Below are 23,100 nucleotides of genomic sequence, written 5' to 3' on the forward strand. Positions count from 1 at the left end.
TTCTTGCAGGTGATGTAACAAAATTTGGCCGCGGGGATTCTGCCTCCCCTGCTCCCGCCACCACGTTGGCCCAGCCGCAGCAGAATCAGACGCAGACTCACCACACCACTCAGCAGCCCTTCCTAAACCCTACGCTGCCCCCAGGATACAGCTACACGGGCTTACCATATTACGCCGGCGTGCCAGGAGTACCCAGTGCATTCCAGTATGGGCCCACCATGTTTGTAAGTCATGGGAACTAAACCTTACACTAGTAGCTGCCCTCTTTGTGCTTCTCTGGCTTTGCCTAGTGCAGTCCTGGCCCTTTAAAGTTCCCCCTATCCTGCAGGGCATTTCTGGTGAAATGAGGCTCAGCTTCCATCTGGAACTTCTTCTTTTGTATGGCAACTTGGCAAGCAACATTAAAGCTTGACATCCAAGTTTGTCATCCACTCTGTGCCTTCCGTGTAGAATGACAGTGTCCGTGCAGGACTAGAGGAACGTTAAAGGGCCAGGACTGTAATATTCTAACTTTATGTAGGCAATGGTGAGTGGTATAGAGCTTCAGCAGAGATTGTTGATCAGTGTCAAAAATTCGTTGGGGCAAGGGGGTGAAGGTGATGGTTCATCCAGGAGTTACAAATTTGAGCCCAATAGCATTACAGCAGCCCCTGATGGCTGCTGGAAAGGGAGGCAGAAGCTGAGTCAGTGTACTGGGAGAGGCTGGAGAAATCAGTTAGGGGGAAGAGGCTATGGGACACCAATGGGAGACTGGGAGGCAAGGGATTCCCGGGGGGGGGGGGGGGGGGAGGAGGAGGAGGTAGAGGGAGAAGTGCAGACAGTCTGTACAGGGCTTGGATCCAGGCTTTGTACATTTTTATTATAGAAAATAAATACCAGGCTCCCTGAGTTATGGGGCTGTAATCCCACCAGTGTGTTTGGGTGACTCCGGTTTGTGATCTCCAGACTCTTGAGGGAATTCATTGTTCACTGTGGTTTTATAAATGTATAAAACATGCATGTTTCTTGGGGTGGAGATTACCTAACAATTACAGAGCAAAGTTATCATGTATCCAAGCTTGGAAGTTACTGTCCTCATTTTACAAGAGGGGTAAACTGAGGCAGAGAAGCTGTCTCTCTCTCACAAGGCTATACTGCAGTCAGGGTGGGAAGTTGGAGTAGAACTCATGGGTCCTGGCTCCCAGTCCTGCACTAGATCTCACTGCTCTGAGGTACTGCGAAAGGAACTGGGAATTTCCTGGCACTTTAAAGTCTTCTATTTCACAGCTGGGAGATGCAGTGCAGGGCTGCCAGCAGAGACATGGGATGACCTTCCCCACTAGATGGCAGTGGAAACTGGCTTTTATGCTGTTTTCTAACTGAGAATGCCTTTTGCCTCCAGGTACCTCCAGCATCAGCCAAGCAGCATGGCGTCAATTTGAACACTGCTTCCACCCCGTTTCAGCAGGCAAGTGGTTATGGACAACATGGTTATGGAGCAGGTAAGGTTACTCCAATGGACAGTGCATCTGTGCCATTTAATTTAATGTCCTCAGAGCTGCTTGCTCATGGTAGCACTATGTCTTGTCCACGTTGGCAGGCTATGATGACTTAACGCAGGGAACAGCGGCTGGAGACTACAGCAAAGGAGGCTACAGTGGATCATCTCAAGCACAAAACAAATCTGCTGGCACTGGACCTGGGAAAGGTAACAAATAAAGGGATCTGAGGTGCACATAAGCACTTCAGATCAGGGATCTTGCAGGGCAAACTTCCAGTATTCCCAGTGTCAGGTCAGCATGACGACCAGCTCTCAAATGGGGTGAGTCCCAAGCTGTTTCTCCATCTCTCATGTTCAAAATGCTTTTAATGTTCCAAACGTTCCTTCTAAGCCAACAGCTGAATTTGTGTAAGGAGGTGAGTGGCTGAAGTCCAGCTTTGTTCAGTTACCCAGAGGAGAAACAGCAAAGCGTTACCTCTGCCAGCTGGAAGCTAAAGTTCGCATGTGGTGGAGGCATAGTGGCACTCCACCAACGCTAGGTCCCTGATCCCAGAGCAGCTGTCTCTTTGCTGAAATGGTTACCACTTAGATCATGAATGTTATTTACATTCATGATTAGGCTCCAGAATCAACACCCTTTGAGGTGAAGGGGGCAAGTATCAGCTCTCTGAGTTAGTGTTTCAGGCTCTCCGGAGACTCCATCACTGATAGCATCCATTCATACCTGGAATGCTTTCTTTGCATACCACAAGGGCTAGAACATTGATTTGTTTTATATGAAACCTTAAATTCTGCAGATGCTAGTGGGACCACTTGAGAAATGTACACTGACCACCTGGCAACAACTAATCCAACCTTGACTTAAGTAAATACTGGCCAGAAAAATCTTCCTCAGACCAGCTGCTCAGTACCTATATCCTCAGCCTTGTTATTCACATGTCTGAGAGCAGTGGAAACCCCGCCAGCCCAATCCTTTCATTCATCGGCCAGAGACCTTGATCTTTGTTTCTTGCGTAAGTGAAACAGCTCAAGTTGTGAGCCCTGATTCTAGTTCACACTGGGAATGAACGGCCAGCCTCCCAGCTGGTGATCCCCAACTTGGTTCTGATCCTGCCACACTAGCTGGTTCAGCAACTGTGGACCGGGGAACCACACAGTGTCTTTTAGCGTGCACCCTAATTTGAGGGGAACGTTGACTTCTCTTGATCTAAATGAACGTTCAGTGCCCCTAGGTACTACCCAGCTCGGTGCCTTAGAAATGGTGATGTAGCTTGTGGATAGTGGGCACGGGCAGCGTACACCAGTGGTCTCACGCCTGATTTATGAGGGGAGCTCAGGAAATAGGCCTTTGCACTTTCTTTTGACTCCTAATGTGGGGAATTGTAGAGGGGCTGGGATGGCATGGGAGGAAACTGCACACCCCAGCCAGGAGTAGCCTCATTTGATATAGTGTGTTGGGGTGGTGACACAGAGGATGTAGGCAACAGCCAAGGGGCATTATGGGGCTCCCAGGAGCAAGGGAAAGAAAGAGTCAGGTTGGGTTGCCTTTGGCTCTTTCGTTGTCAGCGGCTTTTTGTTTTCCAGGTGTTTCTGTGACCTCAAGTAACACAGGTGTGCCTGATATCAGTGGCTCAGTCTATAACAAGACTCAGGTGAGGAGCTATGGCTCATTCTTTCTGAGAAGCATGAACATGCCCTCCTCCCTCCTGTGCCCAAGGGTAAAATTGTCAGTTCACTGGCCAGTGTCATTTCAGCAGGACTCGTCCTCCCAGGGAGCCTCTTGGCCGCTGGTGATTTCTCAGCCCTGTTCCAAGGGGTAATCCCAGACTCTGGCCTTTCTCCAGCACTCACTCACTCGGCTTGATTTTAAAGAGGACTTCCCAGTGTCTCATTTGACACCACTGCTCTTTTCCATCCTTGGCCTGCTCTTGCCATGCTGACTCATGACAAAGGCTGTTAATGTGGAAGCAAAGATTCCTGCATTGTTGCCTAACTTCGGTTGAGTCCCGAGATGCTGTTAAAATGCGATATCACAAATGTTTTAGGGCTGAATTGTCCTAAACACAGGGCCATAGCATCGTCTCGAGAGAGGCTGGACTGTGTGGACAAACACAGATCTGTAATGATGGCCGTGGACTTTCTCTGTTCCTTTTGAGCTGTGTGTGCATTGATCCCAGATCACTCCATCTTCCGCCCAGTGCCGTTGTCTTGTGGCTGTTTGTGGTGCAGCTAGTCTCCCCTTGAAAAGCTGTGGAATAAATGGGGTTAAGTACTAATTCCCTATTCCACTCTCTGGAGCATAGAATCCCTACGCCCTTTTGTAAGGGCATTGGGGTGGGGATCCATGTAGGTATTTCTGCCTACCTGGGATCTGCTCCTGCATTTCTGATGAGCGGGGCTGTACATACTTTGAACAAATGCACGTGGGCCTCAAATCTGCTGCTCAGCACCAGATGCGAGGGTTTGGGGACTTGAAGCAAAACTCCTGCTGTGATCTCTTCTGCCATTTTTACTGAGCAGCCCTGACTGGCTTAAATATTTCCTGACTTCGTTATGAGCAAATTGATTGCTAAGAACTAGTTGGTTTTTTTGCTGGTCCGCTGCATTGTATAGAATGTGCATGAATTTCCTGCCTGTGGGGAAGCCAAGAGGCCATCTTCTGCTGTTAATAGGCATAATTTAGTGTCTGTCAATGGATCATTTACTCTTGAGTCACGGACAATTACTGCTTGTTTGTGGTATTACCCACAATGTATTAGGGACTTTCTAAACACTTAAGAATGGCTTCTGCTCTGAGGAGCTTGGAGTCTAAGGACAAACAAGTAGACAGGTCAGAGAAAGTGAAATCACAATGGGCAGTTGATAGCCAAGTCAGCCGATTCACTCCAGGCAGCACAGTAGCATGCCTTTAAGAGGAAAGATAACACTTGATTGTAAATATCTAGCTAAAGTGCCGATGTGTATTAGATCTGGGTTTGTTTACTGGATTGGTAGAGTCAAAGTTCTCTTTGTTCAGGCAACTCTTGTCCTTGTTCGGTCACCCAAAGGACGCTGAGGAAAGTGTCTAACTGCTTCCCTGTTGCCTCCATGCAGACGTTTGACAAGCAGGGATTCCATGCTGGCACACCACCTCCTTTCAGCCTGCCATCTGCTCTTGGATCCACTGGGCCACTGAACCCTGGTGCTGCCCCAGGTTATGCTCCAGCCCCTTTCCTGCATATCCTGCCTGCACATCAGCAGCCTCATTCCCAGATGCTGCATCACCACCTTCAGCAAGATGGGCAGGTGAGTCTGTCAATCCCTGGTGCCTTTCTGAGGCTGCTGCTCAAAGTAACTCGATGACCATCAGCCAGAGAGCGTGTCCAAACTGATCCCACCCATCACAGGTACTCTGTCCTGTTCCTTTTGGCTCTGCCCATTGGCAGAGTACCTCGTTAGGTAATACAGACTAAGATGCCGTGTTCCCAAGAGTGCAGAGACACGCAGCTCTAGGAGCCAGCAGAGACTGCCACTCTCCTTTCCTGGGCAGGTCATGGAGATGTTGACAACCATCATAATTGTTCTGTGACAATAAAAGAAATACAGCTAGCAACAAAATAAGCCCCCCTCGCCAGCTCCCCTAGTATCTCTGGTGGTTCTGCATTCAGTTTCTCTGGCCAGTTCACTTCCCTTCATCTCTGTTAATGTCTCTTGAAAAATATGCAAAGTTCTGCTTTGAGTCTGAACATAACAAATTGTTTCCCTGTCCCTGGATGTGTCTGACATCTTACGCCTGTGTGCTCTGGTGTCCCAGCCCTCCCTGGGGGGACCTCCTTTGCCCACCCAACTTCTGATCATTTTCCTTCACTCTCCTTGTTTTTACATGCCTCTTCTAATTAGTTTTCTGCAGTGTGGCTTATTATCCAGAGAAATCATGGACTTAGTTCAGGTCATGTAGCTGGTCACATTCTTGATCTAGAGTTGGCTGGCATTGGAGTTAGCCACTTGGATGATTTTCCTGGATCATGGGCCAATCATTGTCTCCTGCTGTTTGAGTTTGGAGGGGTGGGGAATGTGTTTTGGTCCTCTGCCCTAAGAGACTCACGGAACTGGAGTGTTCCCAGAGGGCATTGAGGGAAGGCGGTCTTGTTCCTTTGACAGATTACTCTTATCAATGATTAGGTTGGCTTTAATAAGTCTTTCACCCCCTACCATCACCACAGTGACCCCAAGTGTCCTATGCCTCAGATTTGTCCTCCTAGGTTATCTTGGTTAACAGACGATCAGCAAGAGAGGAGATCGCTCGGGTGCTGGTTGGGAAAGTCTCAAGCTGACTGCATCAAAGATTTTTAAAAAGATCTTTTATTGTGAGTGGTCAGGAAGCAGAGTGGGAGAGGGGTCTCTGCTTCACCCAGGCTGTCAGCTGACTTGTTTCAGGTCGTGGACAGTTTGGTTAATCTTAATTCTTCTCGGTTGAGTTGAGTTCCTCCTCTTTTGAGGAAACCGCTAGTTGCTCTGTGGTGAAAGTCACCTAGATTGGGGCTGAGTTGTCTGTGTTCTGGAAGGCAGGACGGTATCTTGGCAGCAGGGGACAAATGCTGCAGCATCTCTGCTTGAGTGTCTGCCCATAATGTATGTTGAAGTGCTGAGAGAACTCTGACATCACAGCCTGTGCTCTGGGCCCATGTCCCTCCTGACTCCTAAAGGCCAGTGCTAGTGGAGATTGGTGTTTTCCAAGCAGATATGAGATGGCCTGACGTCCAGTTACATCACGTGACACAGCCAGAATGGCGGTCATCCAGAGTCGACTTCCCTTTGGGGTTCAGGTTGTTGTAAAGGTTGTGGCAAAACGCTTCTCAGAGCATCCAGATGCTTTGATTCCATTGACCTGTAGAAAGCTGGGTACTGGCCGTGCCCTCACTGTGCAGTTTCAAGGAATCTCTTCCCTGCAGCACACTATCACTCCCAGCTAATCACTTAAGCCATCTCCTTGCTGCAGCACACAAGAAAATTTTCTGGCTGAAAAGAGGCAGTGAGGTGGTTGGCTGACTTGTCCCAGATGGGGCAAGCCTTGTGGAAATGAGCTTACTCAGCACTTCTGCCATGTGTTCCTGGTGGGATTCACTTTGGCTGTTTGTGGATTGTGTTGAGGCCTGGGGCAGCGTGATGCTGGAATTCCCAACTCTTCCCCCAAAGTGGGGCCAAGGGACACCATTTCCCTGCTTTAACAGAGATTTTGCTGCTTTCAAAGGCCGTCCCCAGGGCTGCTGAGAGGATGGATGGGGCAGGCAGGTCTTTTACTGCTCCAAGGTAATAAATGCAGTGTGCTTCCTGAGGCTTCAGGATTAGGGATCCAGCCGCGGTGGCTTCTGATCTGAACATGTGCTCCCTTTTCATTTCTTTCCAGGGTGGATCTGGCCAGCGCAATCAGCCAAGCACCATGCAACAAAAGTCTCAGGCTACCAAAACCGCCTATGGCACTTCTCCATACTGGACAAACTAAAACCGAAACAAGGAAGGGGGAAGGCAGGGGAAGACTGAAAGAAGAAAAAGCCGATGCCCATTCCTGGAACTATTAGGAGAAAAAGTAACTGCTCAGCCAAACGTCTGTGTGGGGAGAGCTGCAGCCAGCCATCCTTCTGTGGCTCTCGCCCGCTCCCTCTTTGAGTTGCTGTTGTATGTAATATATTTATGTATGTATTTGTAAATGTAATAGAGCCTACATGTGGTTTCTGCATCTTTGCAGCCTGTTTTATTTTCTTTGTAGGGAGAATTAATTATTCACTTCCATTCTGCATCAAGGCATCTTCCTTTTTTTTTTTTTTTTTTTTTAAAGCTCTGTGGGCTTTATAATCTGTCAAGAGAAAAACTGTGCCGTTTTGGTGAAGAAGGAGCCCATTTATTTAACGTAGTTCCTAGTTCAGGCAGATGGGAAGGCCTGGCCCAAAAGACAAATCCAGGGTTCTGTCTCCTGTTGGTTTGATTTTTTTCTTTCAGATGTAGCTGTTACTGTTTGCGGGCCCTCTCCCTTCTTTTGTCCCCTGCCTCCCCCCATCGCCTCTGGTGGGGAAGACGAACTCTCGTGGGCAGTTTTGTTACCATGGCCACGAGCTGCAGCATCTTTTTATTTCACAATTTTTAAATAAATAAAAAAAAAATTGACAGGTTTTTTTTTTGTTTCTCTAGCAAGAGACTTTGGATGGCTCAGTCAGCGTGTCCTGGAACCTCCTTTGCATCATTAGAGGCAAAACTATGTAGCGGTTTCTTAAATAAAAGTATAAGCTGCGTCTTGTACCTCTTCTTGCCCCAAGCCACCCTGCCCAGGATACCCAGAGCTAATGGATGGAAACTTCATTACCCCTCCCCACTTCTTCTTCTTCTTTTTTTTTTTTTTTAAAAAGACTGAAGGAGGAAGCTCTTGGTCCTTCCTGTCCTGCACCAGTACGGTGAATGTTTTAGAAGTTTCATTTCTTTTTAGCCCTTACTCCACCTAATAATAAAGATCTGAGCGTATAACTGGTGTTTGCTGTCTCCATTAACAAAGACTCGAGGAGCTTTCTAAACCCCTTCCCATTCCCTCTCCTGCAGACAGTGGGATGAGACCATCAGCGTGGGCAAGGGGTTTTGGGGAGAAGGGGTGTCTGTGCCTTCAAAGGCAGTACTGGCTGTTTAGAATTGGGTAGCAAGCTGGATCTCCGCTAGTTAAGCCAAGTGGATGTAAAGGGAGTTCTGAGGGGTGCATGGTGTGATCTGTGCACCTCATCCTGGAGCTATTTAGCTAGCTGGAGCCTCTTACGCTACAGCCCCGTGCAGTGGAAATAGCGTCTTCATTGTATGACCTCCAGGCTGGTCCTCTCCTCCGCAGCCTACTGCCCCAGAAATGTGGCTTCATGGATACAGCTGTTGGGCTTTTATTAAAAAAAAAAAAAAAAAAAAGCAGCTGGTGTCCAGGGACAAATGCGAAAGTGGCCCCATGCAACAGCACGTGTAGTGATAGTCTGGCAGCTCGAGCCAGTTTGAATGCGCTAGAGACAGCGGTAAGGAAGGGTGGAGAAGAGCTGCCCTCCAGTGCTCTTTTAAAGAAAGAAAAGGACGTTGTGGCTGAAGTTCAAGGGAAAGGTGAAGTCACCAGAAATGTGACTGGCTCCTTTCACAGTGGGGATCAGTACTGGCATCTTTCTCCTATCCTAGGGTGTGGAAGAACAGACTCCTCTGACCTACAGTCTGATGCCTGCCCTAATGTTGCCTTCAGCAGCCTCTGCTGGCTGTAGTTCTGAGCTATGGTACAGGTAGAGGCTTGCCTTAGATTGAATAGGGCCAGAGTAAGCAATGAATTCAGAAGACTTAAAATGCCAGCAGGTTATCTTAGAAAATGGCTGGCAGCCCAAATGTTTGAGAGCACAAACGCCCTGTCAAGGTTTAGCTGCAAATCCCCAGAGGTGGTTCGAAGTGGGCCTTTGCCTGTGTGCTAAAAGCCACTGATGAACTCCATTGGGGGTGTTTTGCTTACAGCTGGTTTAGGAAGTCCCTAGGGCCCCATGTGTAACTGAGGAATGACACTTGGGGTTTTCATGCTGGCTTCAATTGGATCATCTCTGATTTATGTACTGCTAGAGGGAATTCAGGGCAGCACAGAACCACCCACACCCCAAGTTCCTTTGCAGGACACCTTTAAAGCTTCCCTGTGGGAAGGAAATGGGTCAGTTTTCTTGCCAGGTGCCTCAGGCTGAGGAAGAGGTAATGAATCTGTGGCTGATTGCCATATTTGGGGTTGGGAAGGAATTTTCCTCCAGGGCAGATTGGAAGAGGCCCTGGAAGTTTTTCACCTTCCTCTGTAGCATGGGGCACGGGTCACTTGCTGGAGGATTCTCTGCTCCTTGAAGTCTTTAAACCAAGATTTGAGGACTTAATAGCTCAGACATAGGTGAAGGTTTATCACAGGAGTGGGTGGGTGACCTTAATATCTGTGAATCTTCTTTAGGGAAAATGGGAATATTTTAAACAATTTTGGGGTCCAAACTTTTCAAAGGCTACTCAAGCCTGAAAACTGCTTTTACTTTGGCTTTTCTGCATCTGTTTCTAGCAAGAAGCAGAAATCAGTCTTGGTGGTAGGAAAGACTTTCTGGACTTTTAATAGAGTACCCAGAGAATGGTAAACACTAGCCACATCCCTTTTTTTTTTTTGTGGGGGGAGGAAAGTTAAAGCTAGCCATGCAATATTCTCTTTGAACTTTGAGGTCTTGGAGAAGATTTTGAAGTATGTTTTTTTCCCTCATGAGGTATGTGGCCAGTCAAAGTTAAGCAAGGGTCTTAGGGCTCTATGGGAGGTGCATACAGGTAACCTTGACACCACTACTCTGCTCCCAGTTGGAAATTCACCCTCCAGCAGGCCAGCATGTTCTCTAAGCACCATTTACAATGTATTGGACGGTTTTGAGCTGTAGGCCCTCTAGGGGGTGGGGAAACTTTCACACTTTGGTAAACTTACTTGGAGAGAGCCCTGGGAGAGCAAACCTGGTCTATTACTGGTACAACCACAGAATCATTTAAGAGTTGGCAACCTCAGCACAATGAGTGAGGAGGGGTGTCACTGATAGTATTTACTGACCAAATTAAAGGCAGGGGCTGGAAAGAGGACCAGTCTGTGACTCAGCATGGTTTAATAGATTTCTGAAGTGGGGCTATGTATTGACCAGCTTCTACCAGGAAGGGTCAAGCCTTCCCTTTTCAAAAGTGTGACATGCTTTTAATCTACTTCCTTGGTTTGTACCAGCTCAGATTTTAGAGCTACCTGGCATTAAGACTGCCTCTTTCATTGATTAGCTGGCTCTGGCTAGGCAGAAAACAGCTTTGCCAGCAGTGTGGATAGTCATCACATGTATAACTCAGCTACTAATTGCTACAGGTAGTTTCTCATGGTCTGTCTACACTGCAATTGAACACTTAAGGGCCTATTTAATTGCAGGGTAGATGTTTGCTGGGTCCTAGACTGGGCTGAGTGTCTACGCTGCAAGTAAAAACCCACAGCTAGCCAATGCCACCTGGCTCAGGTTCACAGGGCTGTGTAATTGCAGTGTAGACATCCCCTCAGAGTTGAGATGGAACCTGCTGCCTTTCATTACTTCTCTACCTGAATACTGGAAAGCACCAGCAACATCTGTACCACTGAGCTGCCTTGTTAGTGTCCAGTCTACATCTCCTTGCAGAACAGGCTTCATTGCCCTTTGGGGCTGAGCTCTGGAGAAAGGGGGGTTGGGCAGGTCACCTAGAAAACAGAACAAAGGCCCTGCAGTCCTGTCTGGGAAGTAGCACTCATCTGCAATCCTTTATGGGTTCTGCATTGACAGCAAGCACCGCGGCCTCCTTCTCAGGGTGTTGTGAGCTGGAGATCTGCACCTTCTTCACACCTGCAGCCCTCATCCCTCTGTGCTACTCTTGTCAGTTCCAGCTGGAGGAGTAACAGGCCCTGCAGCAGCTTGAACCTGTGCAGAAATAAACAAGCACCCTTCCTGGGGGGGCAGGCTCAACTCTGTGATTTCTCTATTGTCTAATATCCTACTAAGAGTTGTGGTGCCCACCCAGCAGTAGGAGGGGCTTGCTACTTGCCAGTGACTTGTCCCTCTCTGTCCACAGGCAGCCAGCTTCCCCCATCATGCAGTAAGCGAGGTGGAGCTTCACCACTGAGCAGTGCCTGAGGTACGGTTGGTAGGAAGTATATTTCAACAGGGGTGATTCAGGAGCCTTCAGCCTGATGAAAATACAATGAGCAGCTTATTTATCTGCATTCAAGCACTTTACTGTATTTTCAGCTGGCTGAAGGCCCCTGAATAACCCCCACTGAAATATACTTGAGTGGATTTAGGATTCACATTTCCAGGTAGGCCTAGGGATGCAGCCTGTACAGGCAAGGCCTTCTCTTCCATTACATCAACCTAAATTATTCTGTCACCCTAAGCCTAGCGTCCAGAAGAATTTGTAAAGGTGTGAAACTTAAGCTTATGAAGCTGAAACACTAAGAGGGTAAGTATCTTGTAGTTGCATAGGCCCCTGAAGTTAGGTTTGTTGTGGGGTCATTTCCCCTGTCCTATGGTGGTTTTTTCCAGGCACTGCCCCTGCCCAGGGAATGTTTGCCTCAGTAGGTCCACAGAGGTGCTCTAGGCAACACGCAAGTAACAAAAATGAAAGGAGAGCAGCATTACACAGAAGTGGTGGTTGAACAGTGGAATTTCAAGTTAGTGAAGACTGGATAGTCTCTCACCCCTTTTTTTTGTTGTGGTTTTTCCAGTATACAAAATTCATACCTGCCTTTGGCAGATGGCCCCTGCATTATACAGCAGTATAGGAAATAGTTAAGTACTCCCTTAGCTTTGATATGTGTCCAGGGCAATGCAGTACACCTCTAGTAGCCAGCCCCTACCAGCAGTCATGCCAGGACCATCTTCACACAGCTCCACTCGCACTAAGGTGCAGCACGATCATTGATGGGAGAACTGACTGCTGAAACAAAGTTTACTACCATTCAGGGCCATTCACTGTTCCGTACGTTATTGTCTAGCAGTAGTTACACGTCATAGTGAGCGGGTATTCACTAGAGGGAAACGTCAACTGGCCCTGATCTAATTTTAGACCTACTGTAGCATTTGTTCATTCTAACATCAGCAAATACTAGTTATGGGGAAGGGGAATAGGGAGATTGAAGTTTAGGACACACCTGTCCATGAGGCCAGCCTTCTTCAACCAGGTCTTGGCTTACGAGCTCACAGGGTACAGGTCACTCCAGTAGCTGTTTTAAGTCCATTTCCACTATGCAAATAGCCATCAGGGTCTGCCGTGACCACTTAAGCCAGGTTTCACTGTGGTCATGTTTTGCTCCTAATGAAATCAGCAGCAACGCTTGTTACTTCAATGGGAACATGCTCAAGCAAGATACTTTTAGGCAATTGAGACACTGGATTAATTCCAGTGTAAGAAAAAACCTGGACACCCTCTATTAAAGTCCTCTCTCTTCTTTGTCATTTAAACTTACCCTTTTCACTTAGTTCTGCCTCAGTGTGGGGCTGGACCAGATGGCCTCGAGGTCCCTTCTAGCCCTACATTTCTATGAGTTTGGCAAGTATGCTAACTGTAGTTCACCACCGACAGTTTCTCCATGTTGTGCTGGTCTTTCCTAAGACCATTCTTGGGGCAGGTAGGATTTTCTCCACCACGACATTAACATTAAAGGCTAATATTTTGGGGGCAGGGTCTACATCTTTCTTTATACAATCCTTCGAACGCTGGGTGTTGCCACTCTGAAGGCTAGAGAGAACCTCACCACCCCTTCAAAGAGCTGACATTCAGAACTTTTAACGTTTGCAACAAAGTGGTCTCGTTGACAGGGAAGTAACAATACAGGGATATTTTTATTTCACATTTTATTAGTAGACAGATGTGCAGAAAAGACAAAATAAACTACTGAAAGGGAAGACAACACAAAATGCATCAGTTAATCCTTTCTGGTAAATTATATTGGGGGGGTGGAGAAGAAGGGGGAAAAAAAGTGGGGGTGGGGAGAGAACATCCAGGATTTTCAGCTAAGAAAACTACTAAGAAAATCTAGTGCACCCTGCTGGTTTCAGAATGGTTGAAAACTGCACTTGAATTATAAATGTAAACTTCAACATTGGTTTGGATTGGGGGGGGGGGGTTAAGAAAAGAATACACAGGTCAGGTACACATTTTTCCTCATAATCTCTTAAATAGTCATACTTCGGTTGTTTGTACCTTGAAAAGGAAACCAGCGAGTCAACAAGCAATGACACTGCAGGGGACTGAGGGGGAGAGAAGTTAATCTGGCTAATGTAGGAGCTCTTGGAACAGGTTTTTTAAAAAAAAATAAAATAAAGGGTAACAGAAGAATCGTAACGCATCTTACAACACCAAGCTTGAGAATACAAGTCACTGGAGAGTATACAGTGAAGACGGTCAAAGTACAAGGAAAAGGTCCTGAAAGATGCAGTATCCTCATTTCAAACCAAGTCATCAGCACAATGGGTTGTTTGCTTCCCTATCTTAAGTCACACCCATCCCCTTCACCACCATCACCACACCAAAAAAAGTGAGGTTAGTTTCCCTAGGCTGCCTCAGAGGGAACAGTTATTTTCCCCAAGAACTATTCCCATGAAGGAGTTCAAGGGATATGCGCTTGGTTCTTGTGATCTAATTGCACTGTATACATTCCTATTGGTTGTTAAGAAGCTAGTACCCTGCAGGTGCTCTATCTGGAAATATGTGTTTCTGGCTGCAACGGTTTGCCTTAGTGGTAACTACACTACATGCCTCATGCGGGAGCCCCATTTGCTCACTCCAAAAGTGCTGCAGGGAAAAGGTCCCTCATTCCTGGAGAGGAGGGTGGGCAAAGCCTGATGTGACTCCGCAGAACTCAATCTGGATGCTGAAGGAGAGGTACTGATTAGCGCCTAAGGAAATGCCGTACAGGCAGGCAGGCAGGCAGGCTGAGGTTCTCGTATCCAGCGTGAGGACATGGGTGAAGGGATGCAAGTTTAGGTAGGAGGCTGCCTTTAAATCAATAAGGTACAACAGGGTGCTTTTTCTGGTCATGCCATGGGGCACAGGGAGGGGGTTTCCCCACCAATAAGCTGGTGCCACGGTCTCTCATACCATGTCCTGGAATGTCTTGATAGGATCACACAGTGGAGCCTTCAGAAAGGAACAGCCACGTTTTCCTTTGGTTTCTATCAGCAAAAAAGGCTTTAACCAACATTAAAAGAAAAAACAAAAAAACCCCCACCTTTTGAAGTGAACCCTGCATTCCCAGTCCCTGGCATAAATTTTCCTGCTATTTCCTTGTACTTGAGGCTGGACTGCTTTCAATTCCAAACAGCTGGCACCTTACTTCAGTCTTTTTTTTTTTTTTTAAATAAAATCAGCTCCCAGCCCAAGGGGACATATCTGCTCTTCTGATACCAGAAAGTCACAGCCTTTGTGCTCACAGATCCAGCACTCCCAGCTTTCACTTTATTAACAAGTTAGAAGGCTTCCCAAGCCAATCAACTCTGAGGAGGCAGGGTTAGTGAAAAGTGGTGATATGCCACTGGAAACCCTGAGAGCAAAGGGGCAACCAAGATGTCATTAAAGGAGCCTCTCAGGGTCTTACTCCCCCGACATAGGCAAAACTCCCACTGAAGCCAGAACAGCACCACACAGGCTGTGAGTCACTGCCCTGGAGTAGGTTCTTGAAGTGATGAAAGGCTCAGTACACGTGAAATGCTGTCCTAACCAGTGGACAAAAAATAGTCCCAAAGGCCAACTCAGGGTGCCACACTGCAGCCAAATCACAAGAGTGCTTTACAATGGATTTGTGATGGCAACCAGGTTAAGCAATCAAATTCTGCTGGAAATTTGAGGATGATAGGTCTGATCTTCTGCCAAAAACTCCCCAGCACATGAAGGAGATTTCTGAGTTGCTGAACTGCCTGGACTTTGCACACCACCCAGTTAACATGGTGAAAGCCTAGCAGCAACTACTTCGAATCCTGGTTCGCAGAGCTCCAGCCATCTGGGTTCATGCACTTCTTTGTCACAGCTCTTCAGCCATGAACAAGCTGGCATCAGTATTTGAGAGCTATGTGACCACAGCAAAGCTTTGTCATCAGGATCCCCTTTCCCTCTCCAGTAATGAGGACAGGCTTGGTTTGATGGTCGATTCAGAAAGTCTGTCCACTGGTAAGCCTGGGGAAGGCCAGATTGGTATTTCTAGTTCTTGTGAGCGCATTGTGTTGCGCAAGGGAATTTTGGATTCTGCCTCAAGGCTCACAATCTACAAGAGCAAGTCTCGGGAGGTGCTATCATTTGCCAATCCACAACTAGTCTTACCCATTTAAACAAACAAAGGAAGATGCTAAAAGTCAACAGTAGGTATTCAGGGTGCAGAGAAGAGCAACTGGCAGCTACGACTAACGCACAGACTAGACTCTCCAAAGGTGTAGTAGCTTATTGAAAACAGCAGATTCTAGACACTGAACACATGCTCCTGGGGCTAATACTGGCAGACTAAACCTGCCACCACTTTTAAGGGGGCCAACTCTGCATTCTGAAGGAGAGGATTTAAGTTGGTATTTTCACGATTCCCTCCCAACAATGGGAGCCAGCAGCAGATCTCAGCAGCATTCTAACAAACTGCATAGTGATTTCTAAACCCCAACCAGTCTGAAAAAATAAATAGTCACCCAGGGCTCAGTTGTACAGATGTGAAGTGTTAAGTGTTTATTTTAGGGTTCATATCATACACTTGGTAAAAAGGCAGCTGATTCTGCCCTCTGGGCGCAAGGCTCCAGGGGCTATCTACTTCCTAACTAGAACAGGCTGAAAAGGAATACTGTACCTTTCAGCAACACATTCCATCAAGCTCTGCACAGTAGCTTACACTCTCCAACCCAAGCCTTGAAAAAAGGAAAAAAACCACCACCACAAAGCTACACAAATGTGTACACGCTATTATTGTAAATGGAGCAGCTAAACCTTGGCAATTTGCTTTTTTGTGTGGTTTTTTTTTTGTTTTTTCTTCCCAGTAAATGCAGCACTTGTGAACTCCCAAGGACCCAACTTCCAATGGGTTCATTCCAGCTTTAAATACATTAAACATCTCGATGCAAGACTGTGTTTAATTAAAGTATTTAAACACAGACCAAACCTGTTTCACTGTGAACATTTCGTAGAGACGCGAGGGGGAGTTTCTTTCTTAAAAAAAGAAATCATAATACAGTGATGAAAGGGTTAAGAATGCAAGAATTCAGACATTCTGTCAAGGGTCTCTCTCTCTCTCTCTCTCTCTCTCTATAAGAGGTCCATAAAAAAGAGCAAACAGAGATCCATAGATCAGGAGACAAGAGTTTGTCGTTGATTTCCCCTGGTGTATTTTTTGCTGGACTGTTGCTAGGTTACCACTGCTCCCTTTTGGCCTGAATCGGCAGGGCAGTACAGGGGCATGTAGGGAGCAGGTCACGACTCTTCATTGCCAGAATCATCATCATCGTAACACTCGGCATCTTCCTCCTCCTCGTCTTCATCATCAATGTCGTCATCGTACAAGTCGTCATAAAGCAAATCTGAACTGTTGTCATTGGAAGGCACTTTAGTTTTGATGCAGTACTCTGCCAGTGTAGTGGGGACCTTCACACCATCCTTTTCTGCCTCAGCCTTGGTAGCCAAAACCTGTTTCCTGCAAGGTAGAGAAGAGAAAGCAGCAATGTGATCACAGGTTTGGATTCCAAAGAGGGCTGTAGCTTTTCCTGCCAAACACCTGCAGAGCAATCTCCAAGAACCAACATAAACCTCATCCCTGGCACAGAGACAATGAAGCCATTTCAGCACATGCATTCCATAGGAAGCCAGCAGTTGAGTCAAAAGCATAGCAACTGAAGCTAAACCACAAACTTGTCTTCCTCCAGTCACTAGTGTGGGGTTGTTACAGATTGTTATCAGTCCCAGTAAACTCTTCCAAAACTCCCGCAACACAAGATAGTGTATTTTAAGGTCCAATATTAGTGACTTGCATAAGCTAGTCACAGGTAGCCCAAGTTTCATTGCATTAATCAATCAATCGTCCTCTTTCCAAAATGGGGTCCTTAAAAAAATAAAAATAAAAAAAGACATCAAATGGTTCCATTTAAGTTCCACTAAAAGTTTTATCCAGCTGTACTTAGGGTGGCATTTTCAGAAGCGCTGAGCAGCATTGCTGCGCTCCCACTGAAGTAAATGCAAATAGAGCCAAGTCATTTCCAAGTGCTTTTGAAAATCCAGTTGGCTAAATGTTTGCTACCTTGAACTACAGCTATCCAGTCCTTTCTAGCAACACTGTTTGGAAGTGTGAGTGTGTAAACAGTTCCCTCTTACAGAAATACCGAAAGATTAGCCAGCTGATAACTAGGGTACTGCCTTTAAGAGACGACGCGTCACGCTCCCAGTTACAGTTGGCCACCCGCATGTTTCACTGTGGAAAGGGTTGATGGTGTAAGAATGAGATAATGACGTTTTACCCTAACAGCAGGGGGGCCGTTTCCTCAACTGGTGTGAGTTGGTGCTATAGGACTGTACACAGGCAGAGGATCTTGCCCCAACACTCATGCAACTATGAGGCTGATTTAATGATCGGCAGTCATCAGTTCCAATCCAGAACTCTCAACATATTCCTAAACTATGCCCTAAATAAAAACAGGCATGGCTCCATGCATGTCTAGTCACTATCACCTGGGGAAGGGAGATTCCTCCAGTACTCAAAAAGGCTCTTGAAAGCACTGCCTTTACGAGGGTTCTTTAGTGACTAGTGACTTGACAGAATGAGGGACTTCTAAGAATCAACATTCTAAACGAAAGACAGGCAGGATTTTAAAACAGATTCTTCAAGCTCACAAACATGCACTGCAGATTTTGTTAAGTAAGGTTACAGGACAGAAACAGCATTTAAAAATACAAGAGGGTCAGGAGTGCAACCTCAAGTGAATATATTAAGCATGGAATTAACCAAGTTACATGAGTAATGAACCATTCACCCAGCCACACAAGCAATGTGCAAAAAGAATGATCCAGATGGGGATTTGTTAATGGCCAAAGGACTTTGTTCTGGCATAATACTCATACAATCTGACAAAGGAAAGCAGTCAAAAGAAGAGAGGTTGACCCTTTTGTGCCAGCAGTCAGCTTCAACAGCATGCTAAGGGTGCTCTAGCAGGGGCTCCTGCCACCAAGGCAGAGAAATGGCTTTAAGATTAACCTTCTAAAGAGAGCTAAAGTAACAGCTTCCAGAGATATTCAGGTTAGAAGTGACTATTTAGGTTTGCAGTGCCGTTGAAACAGTGTGGTCCCAGGATATCAGAGACATAAGGTGGGCGAGAATATCTTTTATTGGACCAAACTTGTTGGGGGGAGAGAGAGAAGCTTTCAAGCGACACAGAGCTCTACTTCAGGTCTGGGAAAGGTACTCCGTGTCACAGCTAAGTACGTAGAAGATGGAACTGATTAGTACAAGAGATGCTAAACAAACAGAAGTTGGTCCAATCTATCAAATAAAAAACCACACACACATCTGAATCTGACTAGAATCCTAGAAGTGCTGGGCTGGAAGGGACCTGAAGAGGTCATCAAATCTCACCCTCTGTGCTGAGGCAGGACCAAGTACACCTAAGCCACCCTGACAGGTGTTTGTGCAACCTATTCTGAAAAACCCCCCATGATGGGAATTCCACACCATCCCTTGGGAGCCTGTTCCAGAGTTTAACTACCCTGGTAGTTAGAAAGTTTTCCTCTAATATCTAACCTAAACCTCCCTTGCTGCAGATTAAGCCCATTACTTCTTGTCCTGCCTTTAGTGGACATGCAGAACAGTTGATCACCATCTTCTTTGTAACAGCCCGTAACATATTGGAAGACTTATCAGGTTCCCCGTGGCCCCCCACTCTTCTCTTCTCAAGACTAAACATACCAAGTTTAACCTTTCCTCACGTCAGGTTTCAAAACCTTTTATCATTTTTGTTCTCCTCCTCTGGACTCTCTCCAATTTGTCCACATTTTTCCTAAAGTGTGGTGCTCAGAACTGGACAAAGTACTCCCATTGAGGCCTCACTGAGCAGGATAATTACATCCTGTGTCTTACACTCCTCCCCCACTCCTATTAATACAACCCAGAATCACTTTTTTTGCAGCTGCATCAAGTTGTTGGTTCCTTCAATTTGTGATCCAGATAACTCCCACATTCTTTTCAGCAGTACTACTACCTACAGTCTAGACAGTTATTCCCCATTGTGTAGTTGTGCATTTGATTTCTCCTCCATAAGGGTAGTACTTTGCACTTGTATTTACTGAATTTCATCCTGTTCATTTCAGGCCAATTCTCTAATGTGTCCAGGTCATTTTGAATTCTAATCCTGTCCTCCAAAGCATTTGCAAGCCCTCCCAATTTGAGGTCATCTGCAAATTTTATAAGGGCACTCTCCACTCCATTATCCAAGTCAAAATGAAAATATTGGCTAGTACTGGACCCAGGACTGGCCCCTATGGGACAGCACTAGGTACGCCCTCCCAGTCTGACGGCAAGCCATTGATAACTACTCCAAGTAGTCTTTGAACCAGTTGTGCACACAGCTTAAGGTGTGATTTAAACCACATTTCCTAGTTTGCTTATCAGAATGTCATGTGACGGTCAAAAGATTTACCAAAATCAATACATATCACAGACAGCTTTCTCTCCCTCCCACCCAGCCACTAGGCCTGTAACCCTGTCAAAGGAGGAAAGTAGGTTAGTTTGGCATGACTTGTTCTTGACCAATCCATGCAAGCTATTCCTTATAAAGGTTACCTGCAAGGTGCTTAGTAATTGATTACTAAATATTTTGTTCTAATATCTTTCCAGGTATCGAAGTTAGGCTAGCTAGTCTTATTCCCTGGATCCTCTTCATTCCTACATTTTAAAAGATAGGAATCATGTTTGCTCTTCTCCAGTCTTCTGGGACCTCACCCATCTTCCAGAACTCATGGAGGATAATTGCTAACAGTTCTGAGATTACTTCAGCTGGTTCCTTAAGTATTTTAGGATGAATTTCATCAGGCCCTGCTGACTTGAATGCATCTAACTTACCTAAATATTCTTTAGCCTATTCCATTCCTTCCCTATTTTGGCTTGTGTTCCTTTCCCCTTGTTGATATTGTGTTGAGTATCTGGTCATTAATCAATCATTTTAGTGAGACGGACACAAATAGGCATTAAACATGCCAGCTTCTTCATGGCATCAGTAATTAGCTCTTCTCTTCCCCATTAAGTAGAGTAGCTACAGTTTTCTTTTTCTTGCTCCTAATGTATTTAAAGAACCTCCTCTTATTGGCTTTTATGTCCCTTGTTAGGTGTAACTCATTTTGTGCCTTAGCCTTTCTGATTTTGTCCCTACATGCTTGTGCCATTTTTTTTGTAGACATCGTTAGCAATTCATTCATGTTTGTACTTTTTGTAGGATTCCTTTTTGATTTTCAGATCATTAAAGAGCTCCTGATGGAGCCACTCTGGCCTTTTCTATTCCAATGCGAAGGGAAGATAGGAAAAATAGTTTGCAGTTGTACCTTTAATATTATCTCCTTGAGGAAGTGCCAGCTCTCCTGAACCTTTATCCCTTAGATTTTCTTCTGATGGAATCCCATCTACTAGCTCTGAGTCTGCTGAAGTCTGGGTTTTTTTGGGTTTTTTTCCTCTGAAGTCCACTGTTCCTATTCTGCTGCTTTCACTCCTTCCTTTCCTTAGAATCATGAAACCCACCATTTTATGAGCACTTTTACCCAAATTGCCTTCAACCTTCAGATTTGCAAACAATTTCTCCCTGTTGGTCAGAATCAAGTCTAACATGATGGTTCCCCTGGTTACTTCTTGTTTCAGAAAGTGGAGGAAGTTGTCCCCAAGAACTTATTGGACATGTTGTGTTTTGCTATGTTACTTTTCCAACAGATGTCGGGGAAGATCCCATTAGTAAAGTCTCCCATTACTAATAGGCCTTGTGCATTGGATATTTCTGTTATTTGTTCTAGAAATCCCTCATCCACCTCCTCTTCTGATTTGCTGGTCTACAGCAGATCCATACCATGAAGTCACCCCTCCTGACCCTCTTGCCTCTTCTATGTTTACCCAGAGACTTTCAACCGGTCTGCCTCTCACCTTCTTTTGGACCTCAGGACAAGCGTGTATATTCTTGATGTACAATGCAACACCACCTCCTCTCCCACTTCCTGAAGAAGCTATCACTCTACCCCAATATTCCAGTAGTTTATGTGCTAACTTCCAGTTCTTCCTGTTTATTCCCCATACTCCTTGCATTTGTGTATACATATCCAAGATGTTAAGCAGATTCCCCCAATGATTTCACTCATTGCTCTTATGACCCTATTGTAATTTTCCATGACCCCTTCAACGTCTAGCTCTGTTAGCATCAAGCTCATCAAGAAACTTTAAAATAAGTGGTTTTAAGAAGATGTGTGAAGCATCAAACTGAATTCTTATTGCAATGTCTCCTGCCCAAAACAAGACTTTACCTAATAATTTCAGCATACTCTTTGTCTTTTCCTTTACTGTCCCTCCATTTCCTGAACATGACTGATGCATCCACGTTGGCTGGAGAAAAGGTGTTGGGCTCATTAAGCAAGGAGATTACACTCAGTAGGATAGTCCTGGAAAATAAAAAAGTAACAGAGAGGTCAGCGCTAAGCATTCACGGAGCTATGGTAGAAGTCTTGAAGGTGAATTAAGGCTGCCATTTTAGGAACACATTTAGGGCTGAGACTTGGAATAAAGTTAAGTGCAAACTCACACCCCACAGCTGAAATGAAAGCAGAGTTAACAGCATGACAGGATTTATGTGCTCACACCACCACTAGTCAGGCATTTTAGAGGTGGAGGGAATAGGGTGGTATAGAACAAACAGGAATTTGTTTCATTGGAGAGATTGTAGAATGAAAACTCGTGGGGAAAGAGTTTTCCCATCCAGCAAATATTTAGGACTGCAAATTGTTCCTGTTAAGTACTGGGGTGGACCCAAGACCTTTTGAAGTTTTTCTTCAACAACAAAAAATAATGCCAGAGAGACACCCCACAGAACAGTGATTAGGGCACTCACCTGGGATATAGGAGACCCAAGTTCCAGTCCTACCTGATTTGGAGTAGGAACTTGAACCAGGGGTCTCCCATGTCCCAGGTGAGTGCCCCAACTGCTGAGCTATTGGCTATAATGGCAGACGTGTGGTCTCTGACCAGAAATTCCAAACAGGAGTCAAACTTTCCCAATTAAAGTTTCATTTAACCTGATAAGTTCCCATGAGGTCTTGAGGAATCTGCATTTTCCAATAAAAAGGTGATTTGTCAAAAAATTATCTGACCAACTCCACGAATGATGCACTAAGAGATCTTCAACCACGAAGATTTGAAAGGAGAAAGTTTCAAGGTGCCTGTGCAAACTGGTGCTGAATTCCCCCCCACCCCCGAGATAGTGGGGGCTTTCAGCACCAGTGTGCTTTAGTGCTTAAGCAGTTGTAAGATAGTAGCAGAAACCTGCACAGCCAGAGTCCCTGGCGTAAAGAGTTTAGAATTTGAGAACAAACGTATTTGCTTTAAGGGCTTGGCTATACTTGCGAGTTACAGCGCATTAAAGCAGCCCAGGGTGCTCTAACTCACGACGTGTCCACACTGGCAAGGCATGAAGAGCGCTCTGACTCTGTGGCTAGAGCGCTGCTGGTACTCCACCTCGGCGAGTGGAATAACGTTTTTGTGCATCCCCCCTGGAGCGCCGCGGCACCAGTGTGGACGCCCTGGTCTGTTAATGCGCTCTGATTGGCCTCCAGAAGTGTCCCACAATGCCTGTTCTAGCCACTCTGGTCATCACTTTGAACTCTACTGCCCTGCCCTCAGGTGACCAACCGTCAGAGCCACCCTTTAAATTCTCTGGGAATTTTGAAAATCCCTTTCCTGTTTGCTCAGCCAGGCATGGAGTGCTTTCAGCAAATCTTTCCACGTGACCATGCCTCCACACGCCAGGTGATCCCCAGTATGGAGCAATGGCAAGGTGCTGGACCCCCATCAGTGTTTGGGGGGGTATGAAGCAGTCCAGTCCCAG

At 46.0% G+C, this 23,100-nt stretch overlaps 2 protein-coding genes across 9 annotated transcripts in view; one reads left to right on the forward strand and one right to left on the reverse strand.

Annotated features, from left to right (window-relative positions):
* Positions 1–7,975, forward strand: part of UBAP2 (ubiquitin associated protein 2) — a 135,131-nt gene extending 127,156 nt beyond the window's left edge. For 3 of the 7 annotated variants that reach the window (XM_073343389.2, XM_073343390.2, XM_073343391.2), the window contains 6 exons: positions 10–224; positions 1,382–1,481; positions 1,580–1,687; positions 3,065–3,132; positions 4,574–4,765; positions 6,867–7,046. In XM_073343389.2, coding sequence (XP_073199490.2) covers positions 10–224; positions 1,382–1,481; positions 1,580–1,687; positions 3,065–3,132; positions 4,574–4,765; positions 6,867–6,962 — 779 coding nt within the window. In that variant the 3' untranslated portion in view covers positions 6,963–7,046. Of the gene's footprint in view, positions 1–9; positions 225–1,381; positions 1,482–1,579; positions 1,688–2,277; positions 2,973–3,064; positions 3,133–4,573; positions 4,766–6,866 lie in introns of those variants that run through there. The other 4 variants (XR_013635758.1, XM_073343394.2, XM_073343393.2 and 1 more) reach the window with 4 other exon arrangements.
* Positions 7,976–12,842: 4,867 nt separating this feature from the next.
* UBE2R2 (ubiquitin conjugating enzyme E2 R2) overlaps positions 12,843–23,100 on the reverse strand; it is a 98,138-nt gene continuing 87,880 nt past the window's right edge. For both annotated transcript variants that reach the window (XM_073343400.2, XM_073343399.2), the window contains 2 exons: positions 21,527–21,661; positions 12,843–16,679 (listed from right to left, as the gene is read on the reverse strand). In XM_073343400.2, coding sequence (XP_073199501.1) covers positions 16,460–16,679; positions 21,527–21,661 — 355 coding nt within the window. In that variant the 3' untranslated portion in view covers positions 12,843–16,459. The remainder of the gene's footprint in view (positions 16,680–21,526; positions 21,662–23,100) is intronic.

This window comes from Lepidochelys kempii, chromosome 5 (genome assembly GCF_965140285.1).
Source record: "Lepidochelys kempii isolate rLepKem1 chromosome 5, rLepKem1.hap1, whole genome shotgun sequence".
Taxonomy (NCBI): Eukaryota; Metazoa; Chordata; order Testudines; family Cheloniidae; genus Lepidochelys; species Lepidochelys kempii.